Genomic DNA, 27,099 nt, shown 5'->3' with positions numbered 1-27,099 from the left:
GATGTGGTACAGAAGGAAATCCAGCCCTCTCTCTTATGTTTATAGCAGTGTAGCTTTATCACTTATTATTGAACCACACTAACTGAATGGCATCGGTGGATGAGGTTTTCTTCATGAAGACGTGATAAACTGTCCTGTAATATCTTATAGATGAGCCTCTTGACAGCATTTTCCTGCTCTGCCTACATCAGCCAGTACTGCATCACAGTCAGAGCAGATGTGGACAGCAAAACAGCTGGTGTTGAAACCATGAAACCATGGTATGTGTGTTTTGGGGAAGTTATTTTGGATTACCTCTATTGTGGTCCGATGAGGAAATTTGCCTGTGGGAAGTTTCAAGTATGGTCCTGGTTTGTGTCCTCCTGGCTGAGTTTCATCCATGGGGAATCCTGTTTCACATGCTTCGAGACAGGTCTGAGAGGCAAACCAGAGCACAGCGAGTGCACACACCTGGCAGAAATGTTTTGAAAACACACTCCTGAACCCATATAAAAAGATGAGGTAGATGTACATAGTGCATCTTCTTGGGAGTGCTCTTTGTGGGAGAAGAAGGATTGTGGTAAGAAGGAAAGAAGGAACAGTGCAGCTTACCTGAAGCACTTTTCTCCTTCGAGGACGTGGATACATTGGACTCTTGATGCATTGGACTTGCTCTTACATCCTTGAAACAGTGCACGTCCTCTGTCCTTTAAGGAATATTCCCATACCAATCTCAAAGCCATAATGTTTGCCCATGGACCTCAAGCTTGGAGGGTGAACTCCCAGTTGACCAAAGTATTTTAACGTACTGTCCCTGATAAGACAAGCCATGTGTACCCTGAGTCTAACCTTCCTCATGACAAGTTTTGCAGTGAAAACAAAACTTGATAAACCAGCTAAGCTGTGCTGTTCGGGAGGAAGCTGAGATATAACAAGGTCTGCAGACAACAAAGTAGTCCTGCTGTGAAGTGCATTTCTGCTTTGGCATCTCACTCTTCATGTTTATTTGGCATCACCACGATCTTGATAGGTCTAGATGTCTTACTGTGTCAATTAAAAAGAAAATGGTGGGTAATGGTTGAAATATGGTAAACCATAAATCACCAAAAGAGGAGCACTTTATCTAAGATTGTTTTAGATGTTCAGTTCACTAAGGTGAACGATTTCTTTTTATGTTTGTTTTAAATAGTTAATAAAGAGAAGTCTGTCTGCATGGACCGAGTGTGTTGTAACCAGTTATTTTAACAATACACCGTTTCACAATCAAGTTTCATTTAAACATAAAAGAGGAAGCAAGTCTAACGCGTTGTGGTTCAGTCAGTTATAAAACCCCCTCAACTCCTAAGGGACTTTCTTTCTATACTTCTGCACTATAAAGGATTGGAAATAAAGCATATGTCATCTTAGAAGTGTATTTGAAAAGGAAATAAAAACAGAACGCTGCATTTTGGGGTAGGACAGCCACACAGGAAGCTTTAAACAGTTTGTAAGACAACCAGTTTTCTGTACCCGGTCAGCTGCTGTATCTTTGGAGGTAAGAACTGAAATATACTATGCGCTATATAAAAGTATGAAAATGTTGCCCTTGCTTACCAAAGCAGCTTGGTTCTGTTTGCGTGGGACTGCAGCTGGTACCTGGTGAAATGAAGATGTGCTTTCTCTGACTGTTCGGAATGCCTGCACATGTTTGCAGAGTCCCAGCCACTGTCCACATGCAATTTCTGCTGCCTTAAGAAGAGATAAGAGCATTTCAAAAGTGCTGTCTTCAGAACCACAATTGACTGTGATTATGAATGTAAAAAAATTTTGATTGATTCTCTGATCCTTCTGAAGACTGTCATAAAATCATACTAAAATAATATTCTCCAGAATACTTTTACAGGGAATCTTACCAAGTGTATTGCTTTTATAATAATTATGGTATTTTTTATTGATTTTTGCATGGTAGCATACAGTTCAGATCATCTTAGAAGTGGTGTACTCTATTTTTAGATTAGAAAATAAAATAAAAATAACTGTAATAGAAAAAAAAGGCCGTAATGTTACAAATATTAACAGAGAAAATGTTGAGACTTTTTTTTTTTTTTTTTTTTTTAAAAAAAGGTGATGTTAAAAAGTATATACAAAGAAATGTTGTCATTGCATTTTCCTGATTCACAGCCAATTTCCTGGTTCGATGCAAATTCACAGCATGACCTGGGTGTACACCCTCCCCTCCTTTTTTATACTCTTTTGCAGATGTGACCAATGTTTGAAGGTTTGTTAGTACAACATTTCTCTCACTCCTCCTGGGAAACCCCTTCAGCTTTTTCTGTCTTTCTTGCTTTGCCTTGTATTCTTTTCACATCTAGAAACTATACACTTCTCTTCTATAACATATGAATTTATTTCCCTTTTATTTCAGCTGCTTAGATACAAAATATTTCAGTGCAAATAGTTCAGTCATAACAACAACAGACAACTAATTAAAATAAACACAGAAATGCAGAAACAGGAAATTATTCCCACCCCGGAGAAAAACACAGTCTAGAAATATTATGTAGTCAAGTCATCCTAATGAATGTGGAGCTCGATCCCTTCCTGCCTTACGTTTCATATTGCTCCTTACAGCTTTGCATATGAGACGTAAAATGCTATCGAATCAGATTAACGGTGTCCTAAAACAAGTTTGTATGGGTACAGATAATTAAGGAAAATATGGAAAGCAATAAATCAGGCTGGCTTTGTACAAAGCTTCAAGGAACTAATAAAACTGAATTAGATGGGAAAGGATTTAAGAGCTCAAGAAGCTCTATTTACCCACATACCGTTTTCGTTTCATTTTTTTATGGAAGTCTGTCCCCCCAAAACTCCACTTAAAGATAAAACAGCACTCAAACATACATTAAGAATGTACTTTTCAAAGTGAAGGAAGCCAGGTGCTCTTGGAGTTCATTGCCATCCATATAGCATGATTGTGTAGACATTTGTCAAGCAAGAACATTTCACATTACAATAAACATATAAAGCACATTGTGTTTTCTGAGGAGGAGATCTCTCTGTTACTTCGTTGCACAAGGTGATTCCTTCATGCTCCTGAAATACAGGATTTTCATCCTCTTCAACCTTCTCTGTTCCCCACAAAGCAGCCCATATGTCCTTGTAGGGGTGGGACTCCTAGCTTTCCTGCAACTCCTGAAACATGGATAGGCAAATAAAGATGAGCCAGGCTCAGGTTTTCTTTTGAAGGAAGACAAAAAGAGAGTTTCAAGGAGGGGGAAAAAGGGGACTTGGCTCAGGACTGCTGCTGCTGCTGCTGGAATAGCCTCATGGAACAGTCCCACAGCTCTCAGGTCTTCCAGAGCAGCACTAGGGGAAGTGCAGAAGCACCGCTTGGCGGGTCCTCTTCTCTTCTGCCATGGGCAAAGAGGGCCAACTCCCAACTCAAGCAGCAGCCTCCATTACATTTACCTAAGCCAGCACTGGGCACTGGAGATAGCCCTTAAGAAATGGGGTTCACCCACCAAAAACCATGGGTTTTATACATTAAGGACAGGCTATATACTCATCCATACGCACAGCTTGTTTCACTTCCTTCTTCGCTGTCCTGATTTCCCCATACTGGCTGCACTGAGGCTTCTCAGGAGCTGTTTCATGCCAGACGTCGTGGAAGGTGAGATGTGGATCCTGCAGCATATGTGGGCTTGCTGCTCCAATCTACCCTGCCTGCCAGGGGAACTCTCGCATGCATGCCCTGCAATTAGAGGGAGATCTCAAACCTCAGAGAAGGGGTCTGTTTCTCCACAGACTATAAAAGATAATACTAGGAGAAAACATACGAAAGATGGATCCACAAGGTTTGGGTTCCCTTGAGATGGGAAGACTTTAATTGCAGTCCTATCTAGTAGATCATAGGCTGTATCTATAACTCAATTAAGCTATACCTATAGCTATATCCAGTGCTATAACTTGAACTGAAACTACCAAGAGCACAGCTTCAGTGCCATTCAGAGCCTCACTCAGAGAACTGAAAGCCAGATATATTCCATTTCAAAACAGGCCTGTCTATTCTGTGTGCTTTCCATCCCCTCCTTTTGCAATGCAAAATAATGTCCCATTCCCCACAGAGCAGTGATTCCAGCTGGCACCATGTTCTTTCCATTCTCTCTAGCAACTTTTGATCTTGCTCAGGTTTTCATATGGGGCACAATTTATCATATAACTTTGTGTACCCTTCTCATGCGTTCCTTAAGCTTTTTGCTTATCCTAAGCCAAGAACTCCCATTCTATTTGCTTGCTCCCAGACTATAATATGAGATCTTTATGCAAACATTGGCACCATCTCCAAGCATTATATTCCAGCAAATTTGCTGCCACTCAGAAAATAGTAGCAATACCACTGGATTCTCCACATGGCTTTAAACATTCATCCTGCCTTTAGGCTTTTCTTCTGAAAAACTGAACAAAAACCCCAGGGAAGACCTACAAGCTTTTAAGAACTTCTGAGAGTAATAAAGACTACGTAAGATAGAAAAGAATGTAAAGCAGACAGCCTGCTCCCTCTGTCTCCACTGTGATCTGTGCTTAGATAGGATGTAGCCAGCTCCCTTCGCCAAGACAGTAGCTGTACAAGGAAATATTGGTTTGTTCATCTCATGTGAAAAATGTATCAGAACAACATTGTAGACCGGACTATTTTTCCTAGTACAACAAAAATAATGCATTATGTTCAGGAAGAGGAAAGTGAAAGGTGAATGTAAGGAGTGTGAAACCCCAAATACTGAAAGGCATTAGATGTAATCCCCATGCATTTGCAGTCTTGGTGTATAGGTGTGTGTGTGGCACAGGAGGGGGACTAAGACAAAGGACAAAAGAAAGAATTAATGGAAACTGTCATCCTTGTCCGATGTAAAACACGAGAATTAAGGGTGACCCAACTGTGTGGCCAGCCATCAGTCGTGATGTAATAACAATGTGACATGGATATATGATAAGTATTAGGACCAGAGATATATATAGCTCACTTCTGCATTCTGGCTCTCGACAGAACCCATCAGAGCTTCAATCAGATTTCCTTGCAGAGCTGTGAATATCATCAGATTAGTGCCACAGCTCTTGCAACCATCAGAGGGTAAACTTGTAACTCATTCAACAAAACATGTAATTCGTAAGCATGACGGGAGCCTAATCTTTTTGAATTTGCCTGTTCTTTTGTTTCCAATTCAGTCTCAGACCCTGTGCTCTAAAACTCTGAAAATGGGTACTGCAGAATGCAGCATGAAGAAACGAAACCAGCAGTTTCATTTCCCTAATGTATCACCTTATGACAGAAACAAGATGCATCTGGGTAGTAGGAAAGACAGAAATGTCACATGCTACCTGAGCCCACATGGCTTTGCGCATGTTGGTTAAGAAGTGAATAGGTCAGACGTTATATTTTCACTTGTTTCTCAGAATCAACATTAAAAGTAAATGTAGGAATAAGTATATAACAGTTCCTGCTACCCTAAGCTGGTGGCAACTTGACACAGAAGCCCTCTGGGTCAGGGAAAGAGGGGAATGGAACAGCCTTTGCACTGCACAAGGAGGGGAAAGAAGGGAAAGGGGAAGAGAAGGGCAGGTTTACAACAAGAGCACCTCAAGCATTTGGGTGAGATTTCTGTGGTGGTACCTTACTTACATCTAAAACCTAACGCAAGACAACAGCAACTTAATGCAAAGATTGACAAGCTCTCTATATATTTGCATCTCATGTAAATGGATTAAAATGGACTATATTTCACTAAATGTTACCTGCCTGTGGGAAATCTCACACAACTTGAAGCAGCAGACGGGATTCAGACTCACCAAAGCAAGTGTTTGGACATATTTAATTTTCATGAACATTTCCTTCTGAAGGAAGATTATTTTTTCCTCCAGCAGCCATCTTTATAGTGTGGAAGTGATTTATTTTCCCCCTGAGGAAAGTCTTTTCTCACACTATCTTCTTGCCAACATATGCCTCAAGTCCATATCCACAGTTAGACAGGATTTAGCCAACATTTAATACTTCTGCAGCATTTTGCACGAGCAACTGCAACACAAGATATACCTGACTCAGAAATGAAAGTCTTTTCACTCTTGTAAAATATTAGTTCAACAGTCGTCAGCAGCAATGATGTAGTACTGCATGTGCTGCAGAGATCCCACCTCACCACTATTCACATTTTGTGGAAATATGTTCCAGTGCTCCTTTACAGCAGGTGCTTTGACAACTAATTGGGATATATGCTTAAACCTACACAGACAATATCTGTAAGGATTAAAATGATGTAATCAGATTAAATAGTAAATGAAAGAAGTTCCCACTGTTTAAACAAAGACATTTTATTTGCTCCTCTATCACACAAGATATTTTGTCCTAAACAAAGAAAAATACATCTGTTTAAGATTTACTTTCTCACTGCTGGACCACACAATTTCTTTAGGACATCTTTCCTGTGAATCACCTCCTTGACATCTATTTAAATGAAAGGCACAAAGGTGGAGTTATGGACAATTATATGGCAGTGGAACTGCTAAAGTGTGGACAGAACATTTGCTGAGGAGCAGACACATTTCTGTCATTGCTAGTGAGCCCTGTCTTTTACTGCTAACATGGCTACACAGCTTTTGAGGATGAGCCACCAGCTCAGTGACTGGATAGGGTTATTGACTTCTGGAACCTGATTGTGCCTTTGCAGAAATGCGATGAAAACTGTTTTCAGAGCTGGTGATACTCATGGCTTTCTGTGAGTATCACAACAGTGAAGGAACTGGAATACTTCTGTAATGCACATCTGCCTATGTATTGCACTGAAATGTGTCTTTTCAAAAGCACGCTGCATCTAGGACGGTCAGTTTAAGAAGATCCTTTTACAGTAGTTGGAGAGTGATCAGCACATGTAGGGCACAATTCATCTAATTTCAATTCGGGTGTCTAAAACAAGTCTAATGAATCATGTCTCCACAAAGCCTTGCTTTTGTTATTGACATTTTAATGTCTAAAAACTAGAGCCAATTCTATCCAGCTTAGCATATGGAAGTGATAAGTGCTAATTTAATGATCTGAGACTTCTTAGTGAAAAAGGATTCACACCTACAGTCATTGATCAGTCTGGATACTAAAGGGTTATACTCTCGATATGAATCTCAAATCAACATAGTTCAGAGGCAGATGACAAACCACACACAATAAAAGTTGCTTCAGAGAGGGAAAGAGGGGGGAAACCCTTGGCTTTTTAGCTGAAATAAAGGGAAAAAATATAAATATTTAAATGCAAGCTATTATAGCACTTATTACCAAAGCAAACCACTTCTTGTTCCTCTCTTCCCAATTCACTTGTCTTTGGATGTATCATACATACCATATGCTGTGTTACACAGAATATACTTTGATGCAATTGAGTTAACAGCACAACAGGGAGATGATCTGATCACTTCACTCATTGACTCAAGTCCCCCAGAAAGAGAGACAAGCGTTAATGTTCAAATTAGAAATATATCTCGGCAGCTTGTAATAGAGGTGTGAGTATAATCATCACTCACTGACTTGGTAATGAACTAATGGTTTCTTCTTGTCGTTCTTCTGTCTGCTGGTGGTTCCTTTCCTTTCTTGAAGGATGCTGTCAGAAGGTTACCTTCACAGAATTGCCTACCTTTGTGAAGACCTGAGCTCTGAGCTCTGCACCAACGTGGCAGCCGAGGAAGTGGTGTATGAAATGAGGTCCATTAATTATTCTTCCATTGAAGAAGCACAAGGAAAAAGCTTCCTTCAGAGATGCAGATCTGCTGGCAAATGTTTTTCCTCAGTCCACTCTAAAGACAGCAAACACAGCAGAAGGCAGAAGGATAATCTCCTACAGCCCACAGAGCACCCAGCACCTGAAGGGCAGACATCTCCAGCTACAGACGTCTGCGAGGGGCTGGCAAGAAAAGACACCTACCTGGTTCCATCCTCCTGCAAAAGCATCTGCAAGAACTACAATGACTTGCATATAGCTGGGGATTATGTGGTGCCTATTAGCTCAGTGGCGTCAGATTTTACCTGTGACAGTGGCATCGGCCCTTTCCTGGAGTCCTCAGAGATTCCTCCACCCATGGAGTCCATGAGGGTCCCCCCCAGTGAGACCATCCGCAGGCCAGTCCAAGGCTTCTCATCGTGCTGGCGGCTGGCGAGCTTAATGCCACACCAGCAGCCTCTCTCTGACTCGGCCCTCAACGACTACCTGGAGCAGAAGCTGGTGGAGCTGTACAAGCAGTATATCATGGATAGCACAGCAAACAGGGCATCCCCCACTCAGATCCTGGCCTCGGAGCTCATCATGACTAACGTAGACCAAATCAGCATGCAGATATCACGAGAGAGGAATATGGAGACCACCAAGGCCAAAGACATTGTCATCAGCCGCTTCCTACAAATAGCCAGTGAACAAATATCCTCTGAAATTAGCACACCCAGTCTGCATATTTCCCAGTACAGCAACACTAATGTGTAGTATTTGAATTTCTACAGTTAGACAGTTTTTAGGTTCTGCAAACTCAATTTTTATTTTTTATTATTTTTTATTTTTATCTCTTCAGACATTTTTTTGCTTCGTTAAAATTTATTTACTGTCTACCAGTTACATTTTCCAGCACATATTAAGTAAAAATATCTGTACTGCACAGATGTCCCCCTATTGTGAGCCAGATGAATTACTTTTTTTTTTTTTTTTTAATGTTTTTTTCCCAAAGGCTTATTTCAGTGAGTGAGTCATGGACATTAAAAAAAAAAAAAAAAAAAAAAAGTAGAAAAATGACTAAGAGCATATGACACTCTTCCAGATACTCTCTTTCTTCCCCCTTGACATCTCAATTCATCTTTCCTCCCCTGGAATCTGCCATCCTACCCGAGGGTCTTTGTGAAGCTAAGGCTCACACACCTCTGCAAGTACAGGGATCACAGAGCCACAGAAACAGAGAATTCAGGATGCCATCTGGTTCATCTCCTTGACCCAAACTGCTTTACTTATAACACCTCTGTCAGATATTTTTTATAATCTGTTCTTAAAGATACTAACTAATAGACACTTTACAGCTTCTTCTATACTAGGTCTAATTAATCCATTGGTGTCTTCCACCATCCCTTTTTTTACCGTCCCTTTTTGTGAAGCAAAAACTCTGTTTCCAGACAGACTTTGTCAGAAGGAGTGTGTGTGTATAGCTGTATATTTTGTGCCGAGCTGAACTTTTACGACAGACGTCAGTGACTTGAGATGCCAGACAGACACCCACCATGTTTGTCAGCGACTTAAAGACTGCGGCGTGGTCATGTAGGGATAGTGGTGATAATAAGGGGAACGCTTCTTTCTCTTCCCCCCTATTTTTAAGAGAATTTCAAATTGAAAAATAAGGGCTAAGCCAAAGCACCAGTAATTAATGTGACCAATTCCTTTGACCACTGAAGGAAAGCAGAAACAGACCACTCAGCAGCATGACCAACCCCTCCTTTTGTTACGAGCATTGCTGTATGTCATAGGCCAAGGTTATTTGAACTTGACATATATCTAATAGAAAGGTCTTCTGTAAAATCTCACAAGTCTTAAAAAAGAAGAAAAAAAATAATTAGCTGCGTCAAGGGCAAGGATGGTTACCTGCTTTGAGTCGGTATGATATATAACACATTGTCAATGACAATCCATCATTGGTTGAGTTTCTAAGTTTAATGTAAATACTAATTTATAATAAATATTCATCAAATGTTTTCATGCCAGTGACTCATGCCAGTGATTCAACACTGTTGTTTTGGCCTTTGTGTTCCTCTTTTGTTTTGTTTTACAAATGTAAGGCATGCATTTATGTGTATTTCAAAAACAAATGCGATGTAATAAACATGTCAGTTTATTTTATTGCTGCTCTCTTCCCAGAGACTACTGGATAGCTCAGTATATTTTCCTGCTTGTGCAATGAAGGGGTATCCAAAAAAACAGTTGCTATATGAACCTTTCCTGTGTGAAGTCAGAGATGGTAATTCTGTTGCCATAGCAGCCTACCCCAATACTATTATTCAACAACTCATGATTGATAATTTCTGATTTATAATGTTTGTAGACTTTTATCAAATTCAATTTACAAACAGAAAAAATACTATTCTAAATAGACAGTAACATTCAAGATAACATACAGTCATGTGTTACACAAGCAAAATCCATTATTAATAGATCTCTCAATTTTTTTTAATTTCTCCCAGAATAAAAAGATACACAAGCATCTATGAAAATGGCTTGCAGAAGACAGCAAAAGCAATCAAACAGTCATTTTTACATCCTGCAAATGCGTGATCATTTTTTTTTCAAAATGCATTTTTTTGTTTATTCCTATTGACATTCACATGACTGTAGCCATGGAGTAGCACAAAACAAAAAGAGAAGAACTTCCAGAGTCAAATACATATATATCAATTCCCTTGCTGAAAGATCTGGCACCTTCATCAGAGAGCATACTCCATTTTTGCACTCAACTTTACCCACTACATAGAGCACACACCGTGTGAACAAAAGAGCTTTTTATCATCTGTGACCTGGAAGTCCAGATTTTGGTTCTCCTCCTAACTGGCAGATCTGTGACTAAGAGCTATAGGAAACATCCGCTGGCCACAGCCTCCATTCTGAGAAGAGATTTAGTAAATAGTAACAGCACCTGGGGAACAGGGACTAAGCGGCTTGCCCACAGACTGATGTGGAAATGTAGTTTTGCTCACAGTGTTGACCCCTTAGCTGCTGTGTCAGAGTGCTGCAATGAGGATTTGGGGCTGGGCTTTCAGAGGAAAGAGCTATTACAGCAACTCACTATGCAGCTGTGCAAAAAAGACAGATCTTTAGCATAAGACAGCACGGCTGCTGCAATCAGAGGGCATGCTGGATGCTTAGATTGGATTATTCAGTCAATGACAAATCACTCCATTTGTATGGAGCTTCCTCCCAGGCAAATCACTTAGTATAATCACACCTATTCTCACATAAAGGTCTTACTTTGTATTATTGGACTGACATTTATGAATTTTATTCATGTAAGGGTCATAATCCTTGCAGAAGCTGATTTATGCTGGAAAGAGAGCTTTCAACCACTTCCTCCCAAAATATGGCTATTTTCTTTCCCCTGCCTAAATATAATTCCTTGGTTCACTTTGAGCCCTACTGTGCGTCTGTTTCTCATATGAATTACATTCCATCCCAGTCCCTGAAGCAATACAGAGTAACTCTTGGATGTGACTTTTGCATAAACAAACAAATATTTCTTACTTTCCACTATGCTCAGCTGAAAGTTCATTTAAATTTCTGTCCTTCCTCCATTTAAAACTAATCTTCTTCTGCACGAGTGCCTCTCTAGGTGTGTCTGTTTCCTGCTAAAAGCACTTGGATAGCAATTAGGCTGCTATTAGCATGAGTCAGGTTGTTATCTAAAGCGATTACCATCTCTCTCCTTCTCCCTCCCTCTCTCCCTCCCTCTCTCTTTCCCTCCCCTCCTCATCTGTCTCAGGGTCAAATGTTTAAAGAGAGAGATCCCATTTGTTTAGTATCTTTGTTAAATAATCATTTTTAAGGCAGAGGCTCATCGCTTCTGGACACTGGTGGAGTTCTGGTGGCTAGTGAATGTAGTTTGAAAGGAAAGCCTGAAGTCTGGTCTCATGACTATTTCCCAGCAATAGGATGATCTGAATAGGACTAAGATCACTTGAGAAGAAAATAATAATAATTAAAAAAGGAGTAAACATTAAAAAAATAGCTTGGTTCCTATTTTGACCAACTGTCAAGAAACTGATCATGGAAGAACCACCATTAGCATATTCCAGTAGCTTCCTAGGACATTTTTTCACAGAACATGTTGCTGTTAACATGATTATTAGCATCTAGAAGTTTTATTGTTTATACGTAGTGCAACTGTGCCCCTAAGAGTCCAAGGCTGTCACCGCAGGGCCATTGAATGCTCCTGGGAGCTTCCAGGAAGGCTGGATGCACAATGTGAGAAGCAAAAAAATCCTCGGGTTGCTGCAACAAGGGCAACCTCTCGCTCCTGTCTTTGGGTTTAAACCCTGTGCCGGCTCTGTTTTTTTTTTTTTTTTTTTTTTTTTTTTTTTTTTTTTTTTTTTTTGTGCCAAGATGTGGCTGTGGAGGGAAGGAAAAGGGATATAAAGCATGGGCTGAGATCTGTGCTGAATGTGAAAGCGAGGATTTCACGCTCCGGTTGTTGTGTTCAGATGAAGACAAAAAGCTAATCACCTAAAACTGAAATAAATGAAATTCTGCAGCAGCCAGGCATAGTGCTGGGCCTTCAGTGCCAAGGCAGCTGCTGTGTGGCAGGACCTGGGTGAGAGGGGGGCACCCTGAGGTCTGGCTTATTCCTGCTGCTACTGGCCTTCCACAGCTGAACTAGGGGCAGCTATTAAGAACCATCCCTTCCTCAAGTCTCTTTCTACTATGGCTTTATGTCAGAGACAGGACCTTCACCAGCTGTAAGGTCTGCCATGGGGAGGGGGGGACAAAGGGACTACATGATTTTTTTTTTTTTACCATGCTTATCAGAGTTGCTGTAAAATATTGTTGTTACTAGCACTGGGCTTCGGTAGTATACCTTGTCCTCATAGATTCAGAAGGGATAGTCACTGACTTAGAGAGGTCACCAGGCTATAGTACTGAAATGATTACAGACTTTAAACCAATACCAGATATGTAGGTCTGTAGTGCTTCTGCTAATTGACAGCGCTAGTAGTAAACCTCATTAAATGCAGCCCACTGGACTCAGAAAGGAAGCTGTATGCCCATGACAGCTGCTGAGCAGCCACTTGGCATCCCTGTACACCCAGGAGCATGGCATCTCCCACAGAGCAGTACAGCAGCTGTGGAGGGTGCTTGGGAGATACAGGAGCAGCTTCAGCTGCATTAATTACACACAGTGCAGGCACTGTGGGCAGCTTCTCCGCCAGCATGAGCCAGTGGGGCTGGCCTCTGCTTGGCAGATAACACTGATTGAGGGCTGTATTATTTGGTTAAAAACATCACTGTCTTAGAAATGGATACATAAAAATAACTAGCACATAAAGAAACAGACCTTTAGGTCAAAATGGAATTATTCACATGCTTCTGCTGTATCAGGAAAAGCTGGCTCACCATCTCCCTGGCATTAATACTGACAGGATTAGGGTGACTTTTCAGAATATTAAGCAGGCTTTCCAATGGCTGAAGGGAGCAGTGTTCCTTTGGCTCTTCCAAACGTTGTGTGAACTACTCTGTCTGAAGTGGAAATGCCCTCAAGGAAAATTAGCAGTGCCTCATTTTGAGTTAGCATCTGATTACTGCTGAACTCCAGGCTGCCTTTCCCTCCAGCACTGCTTTCCCACTTTATCTCTTGAAAAGGCTGGTCACTGCACACTCCTACACTGTGCTGCCATGCTAGAGCTCTGAGGAAGGCCCTGAGACCTCTCTCCCTCCTCCTGCCGTGCTGCCTTGTTGCTTGTGGCCAGCCTGCTCTGGCTCTCCAGCCTCTCTCTTCCCTTCAGCCCCCCCCGGCAGTAGAAGGACTAGCTGGGTGGCATGTCAGGACACTAAATGTCTGGAGGGGAGCAGGGGTGATGACTGAGGAGGATGGGAGCCTGCAGGCCAGCTGGTGTTGGCCCAGGTGAGAAGTCTTCATGGGCAGCTGTGGGCAATGGATGCCTATGTGGAGCCAGGTTTGTGAAATGGGCACAGGACTGCAGGCAGTGGAGTAAAGAGGCTTCACAATACTCCTGTGAAGATGTTTCCAGACACTCCCCTACCAGATGAGACAACAATCTTGCCAGCTCCACCTGAGCCACTGAGTTTACAGAGCTGCAAGACCTACCGTGGGCTCTCATCCACCCCCCTCATCCACCCCCAGGTGTGCAGGCAAGGACCCTTGGAGCTCTGTGCCCTCTCTGCAAGTGGTGCAAGGTCTTGGCTTAGGCCTTGGGGTCTGCAGCAGCCCCAGGCTGCCCAGTCCTGGCCCAGCGCTCATGGAGCAGAGACTGGGCCAGAAGGATTTCTGAAAAACCAAGCACTGGGAAGGGAGGAGGTGAGAGTCATACCACTAGGCTCTGTGGCAGCTTTTTTCATTTTTTTATTTTTATTTTTTATTTATTTTTGTATGTGTGTGTGTATGTAATGGGAGACGAAGCTATGAGAATAAAATCAGAGAAGGCAGAGCTGATTTAGGTAATTCTCATTGATGCAGTTCTCTGTATTTCATCTTTACATGCAAATTCCCTCTTTTTTATAACTGTATTGTGTTTGGAGCGTAGGGGTAGAGCAGAGCAAAAAAAAACACAAACAAAAGGAAAGCAAACAAAACAACAAAAAAAAAGAAACCAAAGAGTAATCATTTAAACAGTACCATTCTAGCTCTGGTAGAGAATTCCAATGCATTTCTAAATGAAAACCTTCCAACAAAAGAAAAAAAAACGAACAACACACATATTAAGGATGTTAGAGGCAGGCAGAGCATGCCCCATCCCTGAAGTTTTTCAAGGTCAGGTTGAATGACACCCTGGGAAACCTGGTCTAGTGGAAGGTGCCCCTGCTCATGGCAGGGGGGTTGAAACCAGGTGATCTTGAAGGTTCCTTCCAAACCAAACTGTTCTATAGTATGATATGATAGCAAAAATGGGATCGACAGTTTTAAGAAAGAGGTTAGGAGCTGTCAAGGCCAGCAGTTTAAACCCATTAATCTCAAGGTGTTGAACTGTTTAGCAAAAGCTGGCTGACATATTACTTCAGAAACACAATGCTTGACTAAAGAGGTACAGTTGAGAAATAAAACAAACAAATAAACAAACAAAACCTACAGAACAGTTTTTGCATTAGTTAGGTCATATTAAAAATGCACAGCAGTGTTCCTTTTGGTCTGGAGAATTCAAGCAGAAATTTGATTACATAATTATATGAACCTAGAATCTATTATTTATAAAAACAGAATCTAACAGGTAGGGAAAGGGTAGTCTATCAGAAGATATTTTCCAAAATTAAGCACTGAAAATGCTAGGAACTGACCCTGAGAGGGTCTAGGCACTCACAAATCTGTGTGTATTAAGTGTTTAGCATCAGAGTATACATAGCATAATTTCAAAAATGCTCCATGCTCTTGCATCCATATTTAGGAGTGTAAAGTGTCTCAGGAGCCGAGGAAGGACTGACAGCTCTTAGCATGCCTTGGGAAGATTGATTTTTGCTGATTCACAGTTGAGAAACACCCAAGCCCCTTTGAGAACATCTATCCCTAAATTCTCACTGCTTTAAAACAGGAACCAAAGATTCCTTGTTTTGTCTATATGTGGCAGCTGGCATCCCTTTGATGTTCACAGGCCACAGCCAGTTTTGGTACTGATCTGAGTTACTGTAGCACATAGAGCAAAGAGGTCTCCAGGGGTTCTGTTCCTCCCTTGTCTGCTTGCTTTGCTGGAAGTCCTCGTGGACACACCCTAGGCACACAGCCCCTCGCCTTAGGGCTGCTGTGGCAATCCCAGGTGTTGAGATGTATGGAGGGCTGTGGTTCTTAGTCTCAGTAACCCAGAACCTTTGTTTAAAAAAACATACATACACATCAATGGCCCAAACATTTATGACGTATTCCTAATAAACTGCATTGTGCTCACTGTTTAGGCTGAGAAAAGGAAGGGCAAAGAAGGAGGGAACAGGAAGCAGCAGTGGAGATGCAAGATGACTTGGCAGATGTAAACAGCTGGTGTGACAGTAAGTCATATGTCATAATCAGCATTACTTTTATGTTCTCTCCAACATGTTCTGACTCTCTTATTATCCTGCTTTGTGGATAGACATCCACTTTCCCCAGATTCTCTTCTTTATAATTAGGTACATGATCCGGGTGAAATTCCAGGCTTCTGCTTCCAGTGCCTCTTTTCAGGTGATGCTTATCCATCTTTTAGACGTTCCAGCATCTTCCAAACTCAAGAAGAAACTTCCACGCTTGACATAACCATGGCTCAGGACAACTTTTCATGCAATATTCACAGTGCATATTTACCAGACACTACTTGTCACTAATACATCCCCTTATCCTCGCTGCTGCATGCATGTATTAGAAGTTCTTCACCTTCCTTCTTCAAGGAATTTGGACCTTCCTGGCTTCAGCCTCATAGCAGCTGAATTTTATCAAGACCTATTCCAGACAGTGCCAGTGCAGTTCTTAGTATACATCTGGTAAAGATTCTTTAGATCTGTTAGCCTATCATCTATTGCCAAAAAATTTCCAGAGAGGTCTTCTGGACACACAGAATCATTAAAGATTTGCACAGAAGATCTCGTTAGAAATATACATGTGAAGGCTGTAGGAGATTTCTGAAGGAGAGTGATAGATGCTAGAATCATATTCATTAAATCAACTTGAAACAGTTAAAATAATAGATTCATCCTTCTGTAAAATAATACATTACTTTTCAGGCAGGAACATGATTACTTCCTGATGATTTCATCATATATCTGAAGTACTTGTGTAAGAGTCAATTAATTTACTGTCAGTTGTCATTACATACACTATAAGGGTTATTGAACCAATTATGTATTCAAAATATTCTATTGTGTTAAAATATCAAAGCCAGTTGTAAGAAGATAAAACAGTTTGAGGTTACATTCAGGTTATGTCCCAATTGTCGCTTACTGTGAAATGAAGTTCATTAATGGTGACCTGTTTCTTCATTCAGCTCACAAAACGATCAGCAGCATATTGGAAAAATCCATGGTACATATTCTTTTATCTAATGAAGTCATACAGCCTGTGATCCTTGTCTACAAATTGTGACCAGCATATTTTAAAATGCAACAGAGCAAAGGAAGAGGAAAAAGAATATGTGATCTTTCAAATACAAATCAAAGAAAAATAGGTGAATTGTGTCTTTACTCCAGTTAAATAGCACTCTTCTTCGCAAGTCATTAACTCAATGGACTGAGTCATGAAACAAAATGTTATTCAGTTTAAGTGAGGGCACCACATGAAAGCCTCTAATAAAGGAAAGAAAGCAAATTTGTTCAAAATAATTGGATCCAATTAATTAAATTGAACAGTAACTTCAGTGACATGATTGCAACTTAGAGTGAAGCTATGTTTTCAGGTGATTCTACTAAGATTAAAGTTCCCAATATGGGACATCCAACTATGATAATTTTGAAGGCAGCGTATATCTGTGTGTCTATTTTTTCAAACTTGTTATTTTGTTTGTAATAGATGGGATAGGGATAGACTATGAAGAGATGCATATGTTTGATGACACAGAGACAGGGTAGCAATTGAGGAATGAAGATAAAAGAATTATTTGGTCAAAACAAGGAATTAGTAAGAAAAAAAAAGGAACTGGGGGGAAGGTGACCAATGCAGGACTGTATTTTTTACGGATGTAGTGCTTGAGAGTGCAGAAATTAAGAGCTTGGATAAGAACCATCTATATTTGTTGATAGACAGAAATTGAAAATAGCATGCAGAATAAACTTAAGGTAAAAGGAGAAGGTAAACAGGTGATTGTTGGGGAAACGAATAAGTGGAATTGATTTTTATTTATTTATTTATTTTTAGATAGAAGAGATTAAGACATATTTGTATTGTGAAAGTAAAGAGTCAGAAGAATTTAAAAGTAATGCAAAAGAAATTATATTGGGAACATGAAGCCATGGAAACAAGTAGAGGAGATCAAATTTAAAAATGAAGTGAAATTGTAGGAGAACAATAAGAGCAAGAAAAGTTATAGTGCCCTGGCACTGAAATGTTGAAATGTAATTTTAATTTGGTGTGCTCAGCAGTAAGAACTGTGAAAAAAATGTAGAGGAAAATAGGTAAAAGTGTGATGGCAAGGAAAAGATGTGAAAATGGTCAAATGAGTTGCAAAAGTAGAGTCATTTAGCTAGAAAGACTGAAGAGTCCTGACCAAAGCACAAGGAAAAACAGTGATTATGATATAGAGGAAAGGCAAGAGAGGGTAGGAAGGAGATATCTTAAGATGAATAAGTGTCATAAAACCAGATGAACTGAATGGCTGTCAGGAAGGTCATGGACATGTTGGCTAGGGACAGGTGGGAAAGAAGCCCAGGCAGTGACTGCACTAGAAAACACAAACAGTGAGAGATCAGAAAAGGATGAGTGTTTGGTGACGACATACCTGGAAGGATGACTGGGGCTGCCAAAGGGTTTGGTGAAACATACAGCAAAGGGGTTGTGTGAACAATTACCTTGGAATCTGTAGACAAATAATTACCATGGAATCTTTAGAGAAAAAGTGAAACTAGGATAAAATTAGAGAAAAAGAAGAAAAGGATCAGATGGATTGGGAGGCATGAGGAGGGGAAAGCTTTAAAAGTTGTACTCTTTTTAAGAGAAATAGTGTCAAAAAGAGATGGACTGGGAATGTGGAATAAGATATTTTTTGTGCTTGAGAAGCCAAAAAAGCCCTTTGACCCAGGACACGTGATGTAAATCTGCAGTGAAAGACAGCTACAGTAGCATCAATTGAAAAGATATAATTCCTTAACACATTTAAGAGTTGAAGGAAATGATATATGCTCCAGATGCATGCTAACTACACAAAATGGAGTGGTCATTCCACAGATGGTAAGAGAAAGAGAGGAAGTAGAAACAAAGAGGTGTAGTGGTTCTGATGTAACCTGTCATATGCCACATACAGGTTCCTCTTTTTGGCTAAGATTACCCCATTTCAGTATTTCCTCTCAGTTTTAGCTTCTCAATTTTCCTACCACAGAGTCCAAATGTTGGAGAGTATGGAGGTCAAGATATTGTGCCATGATTCTTCCTGGCTACCTAGGACATGAAGTCATACTTTGAATTTTATATTAGTATTCCAATTTTATTTCACAGAGAGAAATAATTGTAAAGAGAAAGGAATTCAATTGAGAAGTATGCTAACTGTTTGTGGAAGAAACTTGATATTCTGTGATGGGGATTTTCTGCAAAGTTTAAGGGGGCTTTTTGATCTGAGCAATAGTTTGACAATGGAATTGTGCCTAGCTCCCACAGCTGACTCTCCCAACATCCCTGTGGGCATGGAGAGAGGGCAGCTTTCCTGGAAGCCTCTTTTTCATGGGTCTCTCCTCTTAAAAAGGAAGATGGAGAAGAAAACAGAAATAACTAGTCATTTCTCATTTCTTACTGGCACATAAGAGAGAGCAGTCACACTGATGGGAAAGGTTTTCCTGGACAGAATGCCCTGGAGACTATTTTAACAAATTGGAATCAGTTATATTTCTTTTATTTTCTTTTTACAAACCACGTTTGCTTCTTTGCTATCTCACCCAGGCCTGGGTGACCCAACTTGATCCAAATGAACACAGGTGTAGTATTGCTTATGTTTGACATAGTGGGAGCCAGAAATATTAATGCCCTTGAAAATCAGGCCTCTGGATTTGAGGTGGCCATTGGAGCGGGATGCTGAGGAAAAAATAATGCTTTAGAGCAGCTTGTTCTGATTAAAGGCACACTGCTGCATAGGCCTTGGTATCCAATTTCATGGATCCTAATTCAGCATGCACGTAGTCCTTACAGCCTACTGTGACTGCATGCTGTTTTGCAGCCTTTGAAGGAACAGATTTATCAAAAGCATATATTTTGGATTTGTCTTAATTTCCACATTATAGACAGTTGTAGTAATGCAGTCTGAAGGCAATGAAATCAAAGGCACTGTATCCAGCTCCCTTTTGCGAAAGGAGAAATTGATTTTGCTTTTAGAGAGGACTGAAGACACTTTGACATAATGTTCTGTGATTGTTTGGACTGAGCGATGAGTTAACCTAATTTTGAGATTTTATAGCACTTGTTAAAGATCAGTATCTTTGACATAATGAAAGGTCAGAATTTTGGTGTTAGTTGGTATGTTTCTTCAGATATTATGACAAACCTTGCAAGGGGAACAGATATTCCGCTGAGTAATTCTGCATTTGAACAATACTAGAAGTCATGGTTGCTCCCTACCTTGACAAATGTCTCATACTGAAGAAGGAAAACAAGATAGTTCATTGCCTTGAGCTATGAGCTATGAGGAAAGAGAATAGGTATGCAGCACCATAGGCAGAAAGCATGTTGAAGTCATTCAGTGTAATTTTTTTTCCACCCTGAATTTGTAGCTAGATGAAACTGTGTAGTATGAACAATATTTTAAACCTGTATTTAATACTGTTCCTTCTCCACGTCTTGACCTAAGGCTTAATTTTGCAGTCTCCCTGATACACATCCTCAGAACTCATCTGAATCACTTTTTTTTTTTTTTTTATCTCCATGTTCAGTTTGTCTGTAAATTAGCAGAAGAAAGCCTTACTACATCTAGCATGACATATTTTGATGAATGCAAAATGTCAGCTGCGAAGCTTCTCATTTCTTCAAAGTGGAGTAAACTGTTCAAAAATTCTCTCTAGAAATGAAAGACCTATTACAGTCTCTGTAGAAACAAGTAGGATCTGGTACTTACCCATAGCACCTTGGGTCTAAAAGACTTTGGATCACTGTATGTTATGTTATGTTATGTTGTGTTATGATCACTAACTGTATATTTCTATTCCTGATCTCCCTGTGAAAAAAAAAAAAAAAAAAAAGAATAGACAATTCCTCATTAAAAATAATTATTTTAGATGTATCAATTTCTTCATGTAAGTGACATACCAAATAGGAGAAGGGGGTGGTGCTTTGGCAGTTTTTCAAGCTGTTGCTGAGCAATTCCTCAAAAATGTATGACAGTGTTTAAAAGTAGATCACTTGAATTGAGAGACCTCCATATTTTTTCTGCCTTTCAGTAAATTCATTTGTGAATGTAGTTTTGTTTTACAAGAAAGAAGGAAAGACAACAGTGTAAAACAATGATATGAAAGTGAAGATTGTGGGTTGGCAGTAACCACTAAGCATTTTGTGCCTAATCACAGAAACAAAAACAGACTAAAATAATAGTATCACAGAAGGTCATGGATGAATAAGTTGAATAGCACTGGACCCCTGGGGGATACCACTAGCCACAGGCCTCCAACTAGACTCGGCATTGGTGAGTACAACCCTCAGCTCTGACATCCAGCCAGTTCATGATCCACCCCACTGTCCACTCAGGGATCCCACACTTCTGGAGCTTGCTGAGGAGGATGTTATGGGAGACAGTGTCGAAAGCCTTGCTGAAGTAAAGGTAGACAACATTCACTGTTCTTCTCTCATCATTCCAGGCAGTCATTTCATCATTGAAGGCTATAAGGTTGGCTAAACATGTTTTCCCCTTGATGAATGCATGTTGACTGCTCCTGATCACTTTCTTTTCCTCCATGTGCTTAGAGATGGCCTCATGGATGAGCTGTTCCATCATCTTTTTAGGGATGGAGGTAAGGCTGACTGGCCTGTAGTTTCCTGAGTCTTCATTCTTGCTTTTCTTGAAGACTGGAGTAATGTTAGCTTTCTTCCAGTTCTCAGGTACCTCTCCCATTCTCCAAGACATTTCAAAAATGATAGAGAGAGTCTTAGCAATAACACCTGCCAGTTCCCTCAGCACCCTCAGGTGCATCCCACCAGGGTCCATAGATCTGTGGGTGTCTAGCTTGCCTGAATAACCTCTAAACCAATCCTCTTCAATCAGAGAAAAGTCTTCCCCCTCTCCAGGTTTTCTCTCTTGTTTCTGGGTTCACTAGTGTGTGGCTAGCCTTGGCAGTGAAGACTGAAACAAAGAAGGCATTCTCTGTATCTGTGAGCCTTCCCTGTATCTGCCATCACCAAGGCACCCACCTCATTTAGCAGTGCACCCACACTAAGTCTTGCAAAGGAAACACAGCTGGAAGAAGATGAGAAAGTTGCTATCAAAACCCCTCCACATCCAGATTAAGAAAAAATATATTTCTTCTTTAACTTTTTAATCTTATGTGTTGAACTTATCTCCCATTCTTAAGGAGGAAAATCTGGAATCTTGTTATTTAGAAACAGATAAACTATTTTTTTTTTTAACGATGTGCAAAGGATACTTGAAAACATGAGAAATCTTTCATTTGCTGATTATTATTTATTCACAGACAAGTCTATAAAAAAAAACAACAACAATAAACTGTGTATACAATAAACTGCGTATATAGCTTGCATATCTTTTGATTCAGATCCAGGTGAATTTTGAAATAAATATTGCAAGTGGAATGAGAGACAAACAAACTGAATTTTATAACTTCATCAAGGGTAAAAGCAAGGAGTAAAATGACCTGTTTGTAAAGATTACATAATGATAATTGTTTGAGTAGAGTTTTTAGAGTACAGACATGTTTCATTTGACAGCCTTCAGTAGCTGAACTAATAATGATGTATAAACCATAAACTTTTTTTTTATTTTTAGTTTTTCCATTCCTGTTTCCATTTATGCTTGCAGAAAATGTAGAGAGGATAATGTTATTTTCTTACATTTATTCAATTGCAAATATATTTTAATGAATTTCTGTTGGTCTTTTACTCCCTTGAGAATTGACTTTGAGCAGCTCACTGTGACTTCTCAACTGAAATTCAGGCTGTGCATACTGGTGGGCCAAATAAATGGAGTCAGAGAATGCAGATTTATTGCTCTGATTGGGGATATCCTTAAGCTACCAGGACAAATCACTCAGAAAGATAGTTTGGATTAAGCGAGTTTAGAAGTTTTTAAACTATTTGTTCTGCTGGCACACAACCCTTGTGTGAGGCATCCTTCCTATAAAGAAACAAATTAGAGTCGAGATTTGTTGGTTAGATGCAAGATGTAGGTTTAAATTTTCTCTTGTCCCTTCCACCCAAAGGAAAGGTGTTCCCATAGCAGTGCTGGGGCTGTTAAGGGAGCAGCTCCTTCCCCATCTAGGCCCTCACTTAACGAGCTTCTATAATTCTTTAAACTCTAGGAGTCTCCTCAAAGACTAGACAAATGAGGTTGAGCACAGTGGGGGGTAATTTAATTATCCAGGGCTTTGGGTGTTTTGAAACTGTCCTAGGAAGTGTCTTGTACCATACCAGCTATGTTCTTTCTTAAGGGAATGGCTGAGAATGGGAACATACAAGTCACTTTCCACAAATATATGTGTGAAAAAACATCAATGTGTGCAGAAGATAAAATAAAAAGGAACAACCACAGCCAGTGTAAGATAATTTTAAAGCAGAACAACTAGGAGCTTTCTGAATTAGTTTATCCTCTTTTAGTAGCTAGATATTAGTAAAAAATAAACAGATTCTCTTTAAAGGCTTTGTTTTTGTGAAATTTTCATTAATATATGTTAAGAAATCTATGAATGGAAAATATGGCACTAAATATGAAGTCATGGCACAGAAGCTCAACAGTGTATGTGTGAACTTTGCAAAACTGATGCGGTGGTTTTACCCTGCTGGGCAGCTAAACACCACAACTGCTCTCTCACTCCTCCTCCTTAGATGAGGAGGCGGAGAAGTAAAGCAAAGAACAACTCAGAGATAAGAATAATTTAATTAAAGGGAAGTAATAATAATAATTAAAGAAATATTATTATGAACTAAACAACTTAACTAAAGGGGAATAAAAAGGGAAAGGGGAAAAGGGAGGGGGAAAGGGAAAATAAAAAAAAAAAGAAGAGGAAAACAAATAAAACAAATGAAGGCTATGTGGAAGTGCAGAGGAAAGAAATTACTCTCTACTTCCCACAAATGAGCGATTATTTACCACGTCCTTGAAGCAGGGCCTCAACGCATGTATCCGGTGATTGGGAGGAGGACCAACGTTTTCACAACGAGAGCCCACCCCCTCCTCACTTCTTCCTGTTTCCACCTTTTATTGCTGTGTGACATCACATGGTATGGAATATCCCTTTAGTTGGTTTAGGTCAGTTGCCCTAGTGATGTTTCTCTTCTCACTTTTTGCCCACCCCCTAGGAGGGTTAGAGAGAGGCCCGATGCTGTGCCAGCACTGCTCAGCAGTAGACACAACACTGGTGTGATAACACTGCTGTTCTAGCTGCAAGTGCAGAGTACAGCACTGTATGGGCTGCTGCAGGGAAAGTTAACATTCCAGCCAGACCCAGTACAATTGATAGGTCAAATTGGACACATTTCATTTATTCAACTTGTTCTGCTTCCTTTTCATACTATCTGATATCTTTAGGCTGTAGAGGAAGTCTTCCCCTGCTATACACCCACTTCTCTGGCAAGTAAAAAAAGCCCAAATTTGCATCAAAAAATAGTATGGGATTAAGTTTTGATTCAGTACACATACTTTACTCTTCTTGCAATAGTAGATGTAGGAAATTTCATTACACACAAGACAGTGTTCATCTATGTGCATGCCTATGTATACATTAAGAATATATAAGAAGTACTAAGTATTGGTACCACTTTAGTCTTTGAATATCTGAGTGTGCATATGCTTCTGAAATATTCTACATTGTGTAGTACCTGCAAGAAATTCTGAGACAAATCAGTATACTCACAAAATAAAACTATGATCCTAAATATTAAACACAGGAAAACTACTTAAACAAGAGATAAGAAAAATCTGTGACTGAGTTCTGTGTAAAAATCCAAATAACAATCATTAAAGAAAACAGCAAAAGCAAAACAACCAAAGTTATTTATATTTATTTTTATGAGATATAAAGAATGTAGAAAGCTTACACTTCCTTCTTTTAATCTATTTTTTTTCCCATTATAAATTAGTGACTTGTCCTCCTTGAAAGACTTAACAGTGACTGGAGAACTAATGAACATGTAGTCTGTGAAAGACTGAAGGCCGAGCAAAGCAAAATGAAAAGCCTTTTTATCATACTATTTAAAACAATTTGGCTTTACTCAGGTCTGGGAATTTCTTTATTTGGTCTTTTAACTCCCATGTCTGGTGAACATATTGAAAAAGGGTATTAATATTAAACAGGCAACAGCTGCAATTGAATTTGAGAGCCAAATGACTAATTTTCAGGAAATACGTGAATAGTCTTACTCTCATTAGCAGCCCAATTGAATGTTGTGGTTATTTTTAGGGTAGTGAAAATATATCTAAATGCACAGCTAAGAATGTATTAGTTTTCATGTTTCGGCCAATTTGGTTTTAAATCCTTTTTTATGAGGTTTAAGCTATCATGCACTGAGAAACACGTTAGCTAAATTGACCTGTGCAGTGGTAATGTTAGCCCACAGCTCCTGTAATTGAAACACAGTACATTACATGTTTTTAAAGATGGCATATTTCTTGGCTTAGGCGTGTTCTGATTGTAAGATCTGATTCAAGCCAATTTCCTTTGGGAGCTTTAGTCTCAGATGGATTGCAGTTTTCAAACAAACCCCTTGTCCTCCCAGAAAGCCATGTGAATTTGACATATCTTTTCATTATGTGTAAGTTTGTAAAGAAACGGGCATGCTGCTATGATTTATTCATTGATTAATGTGAAAGTTTGACTGAGGCTAAAATGAATGTTTGAAAATGATGCTGATTTAAAATGCTTTATAGTCCTATCTGCAGCCAACAAATGAAAAGAAGGTGAGGCCAGAGGTGATGTGTGTGCAGATGAAAGAAGAGAAGCAGGAGCACCTCTGAAAGGCTCCTTGGTGCAACAGAGCATTCGCTGTCAGCCATCACTCACAGCAGCAGGGTGGCTGCCAAGTGCAGCTCCAAGCCTAGCAGCATGGATTGCCAAAACAGCTTTTAACATTCCTCCTTTTCAGTTCCTCTTGCCTTTGTGAGCCTCAGTGTGGGCCAACTGTCCTTACCCAGGCAGTGCTCTGTTGGAAAGCAGACTTCCTTCTTGATACTAAACGTTTAGCATGCCCCAGTGCAGAGGCTTAGAGATCATTATTTGTACAAATGTAGCTGGAGAATTACAGGCACTTACAGATATTTGTTGTTCTTGTATCCATGGAGGAAATGGCTGAAGAGAACATAGAGCTGAAGAGATAGGAACATGCCTTAGCTCTGATGTGATCATGCAAGAACTACAGCTCATTAATTCAAATGTCTACATATACATATATATATATACAAAATGGCTATGAAGGAAAGTTTGAAGCTGGATGTGTTCATAACCAGTATTTGCTTATCTATCTGCTGTCTGAGTATAGATAGTCTGAAACAATGGCTCCGAGCAAAGAAGCCAGCATTATACATGCTGGGTGAGAGCCATTTTCAAGTTGTTTTCTATATAATAGAATTCTGTCCCACTTCAAGATGGAAAATTTGAGGTTGTGCCATCCAGTTACTGGCCACATTCTAGTTCCACCCAGGATAATTTTCCTAAGCTTTTCCTGTGGCTGTATTTTGATGTGAGGATTTCTGAGCTGTAGCAGCTCTTAATTCTAGTTCAAATATTAGTGCCAGACAGCTCATGGAGAGGAAAGTTCTCATTATTTTTTCTTTAGGATTCCACATTTGGCAGGAGCTGTAGCAAATGAATTGTAAAAGGCTCATAAAAGGGCGCATCACCAGTCTGACATGAATCTTCACACATTTCTTATGTTAAAATGCCATTACTTCTCAAAGAGCTTTTGCTAGGCAGACAGATTTTGGAGGATTTCTGAGTGGATGACACATAGTCTCACTGATGCCTGAAACTTTCAGTTTCCAGATATTTCCAAAAGCAGACCCTCCTGAACCCCCAGTTTATATGGGGGAATACTACCTTTAGGACTGAGGGGTCTGTAGATCCAGAAGAGAAGGAACCTAAGAATATGGCAAGGAATTAGAAGGTCAGAAGAAGCAGAGTTATTTTTGGTACTACTCAGAAATGGGAAAACATGTATTATGTAAGGAATTTTAGCAGAATCAGGATTTCTTTATCTACTCTTGTTTTTAATGTGGTAAAACACTAAAAATGCCACAGATGTCCACAGCAGAGTCAAAGGGAGGTTAAATTAATCTTCTCCAAATTCACAACAGGGATAGTTTATTCTCATTTATGAGCTGTGAGTGCCAGTTTTTATTCTTTCTGAGGACTTTACAAACAGAAGGTGAGAACAAAGGAAGAAAGGAAGACTCATTTGTTGTTTCTGACATAGAAATTCACGTTCAACAGCTCATTATTTTTCTAATGACTCATTGAGACAGCAAGCAAGAAAAAAATATCTCCTTTGCTATGCAGATTGGGACATAAATATTCTTATCTCCATGTCAGAGTAAGAAGGAGGCATTGC

At 39.8% G+C, this 27,099-nt stretch overlaps 1 protein-coding gene across 1 annotated transcript; it reads left to right on the top strand.

Moving 5' to 3' along the window:
• The first annotated feature begins 1,376 nt into the window (after nt 1-1,376).
• TASL (TLR adaptor interacting with endolysosomal SLC15A4) lies at nt 1,377-9,757 on the top strand. Its single transcript, XM_082751585.1, has 2 exons — nt 1,377-1,513; nt 7,598-9,757. The coding sequence occupies exon 2, from the start codon at nt 7,599-7,601 to the stop codon at nt 8,472-8,474; it is 876 nt and encodes a 291-aa protein (XP_082607711.1). The 5' UTR covers nt 1,377-1,513; nt 7,598; the 3' UTR covers nt 8,475-9,757.
• The last annotated feature ends 17,342 nt before the right edge of the window (nt 9,758-27,099 follow it).

This window comes from Aythya marila (genome assembly GCF_965140915.1).
Source record: "Aythya marila genome assembly, chromosome: 1".
Taxonomy (NCBI): domain Eukaryota; kingdom Metazoa; phylum Chordata; class Aves; order Anseriformes; family Anatidae; genus Aythya; species Aythya marila.
This window is presented reverse-complemented; position numbering and strand designations above follow the sequence as displayed.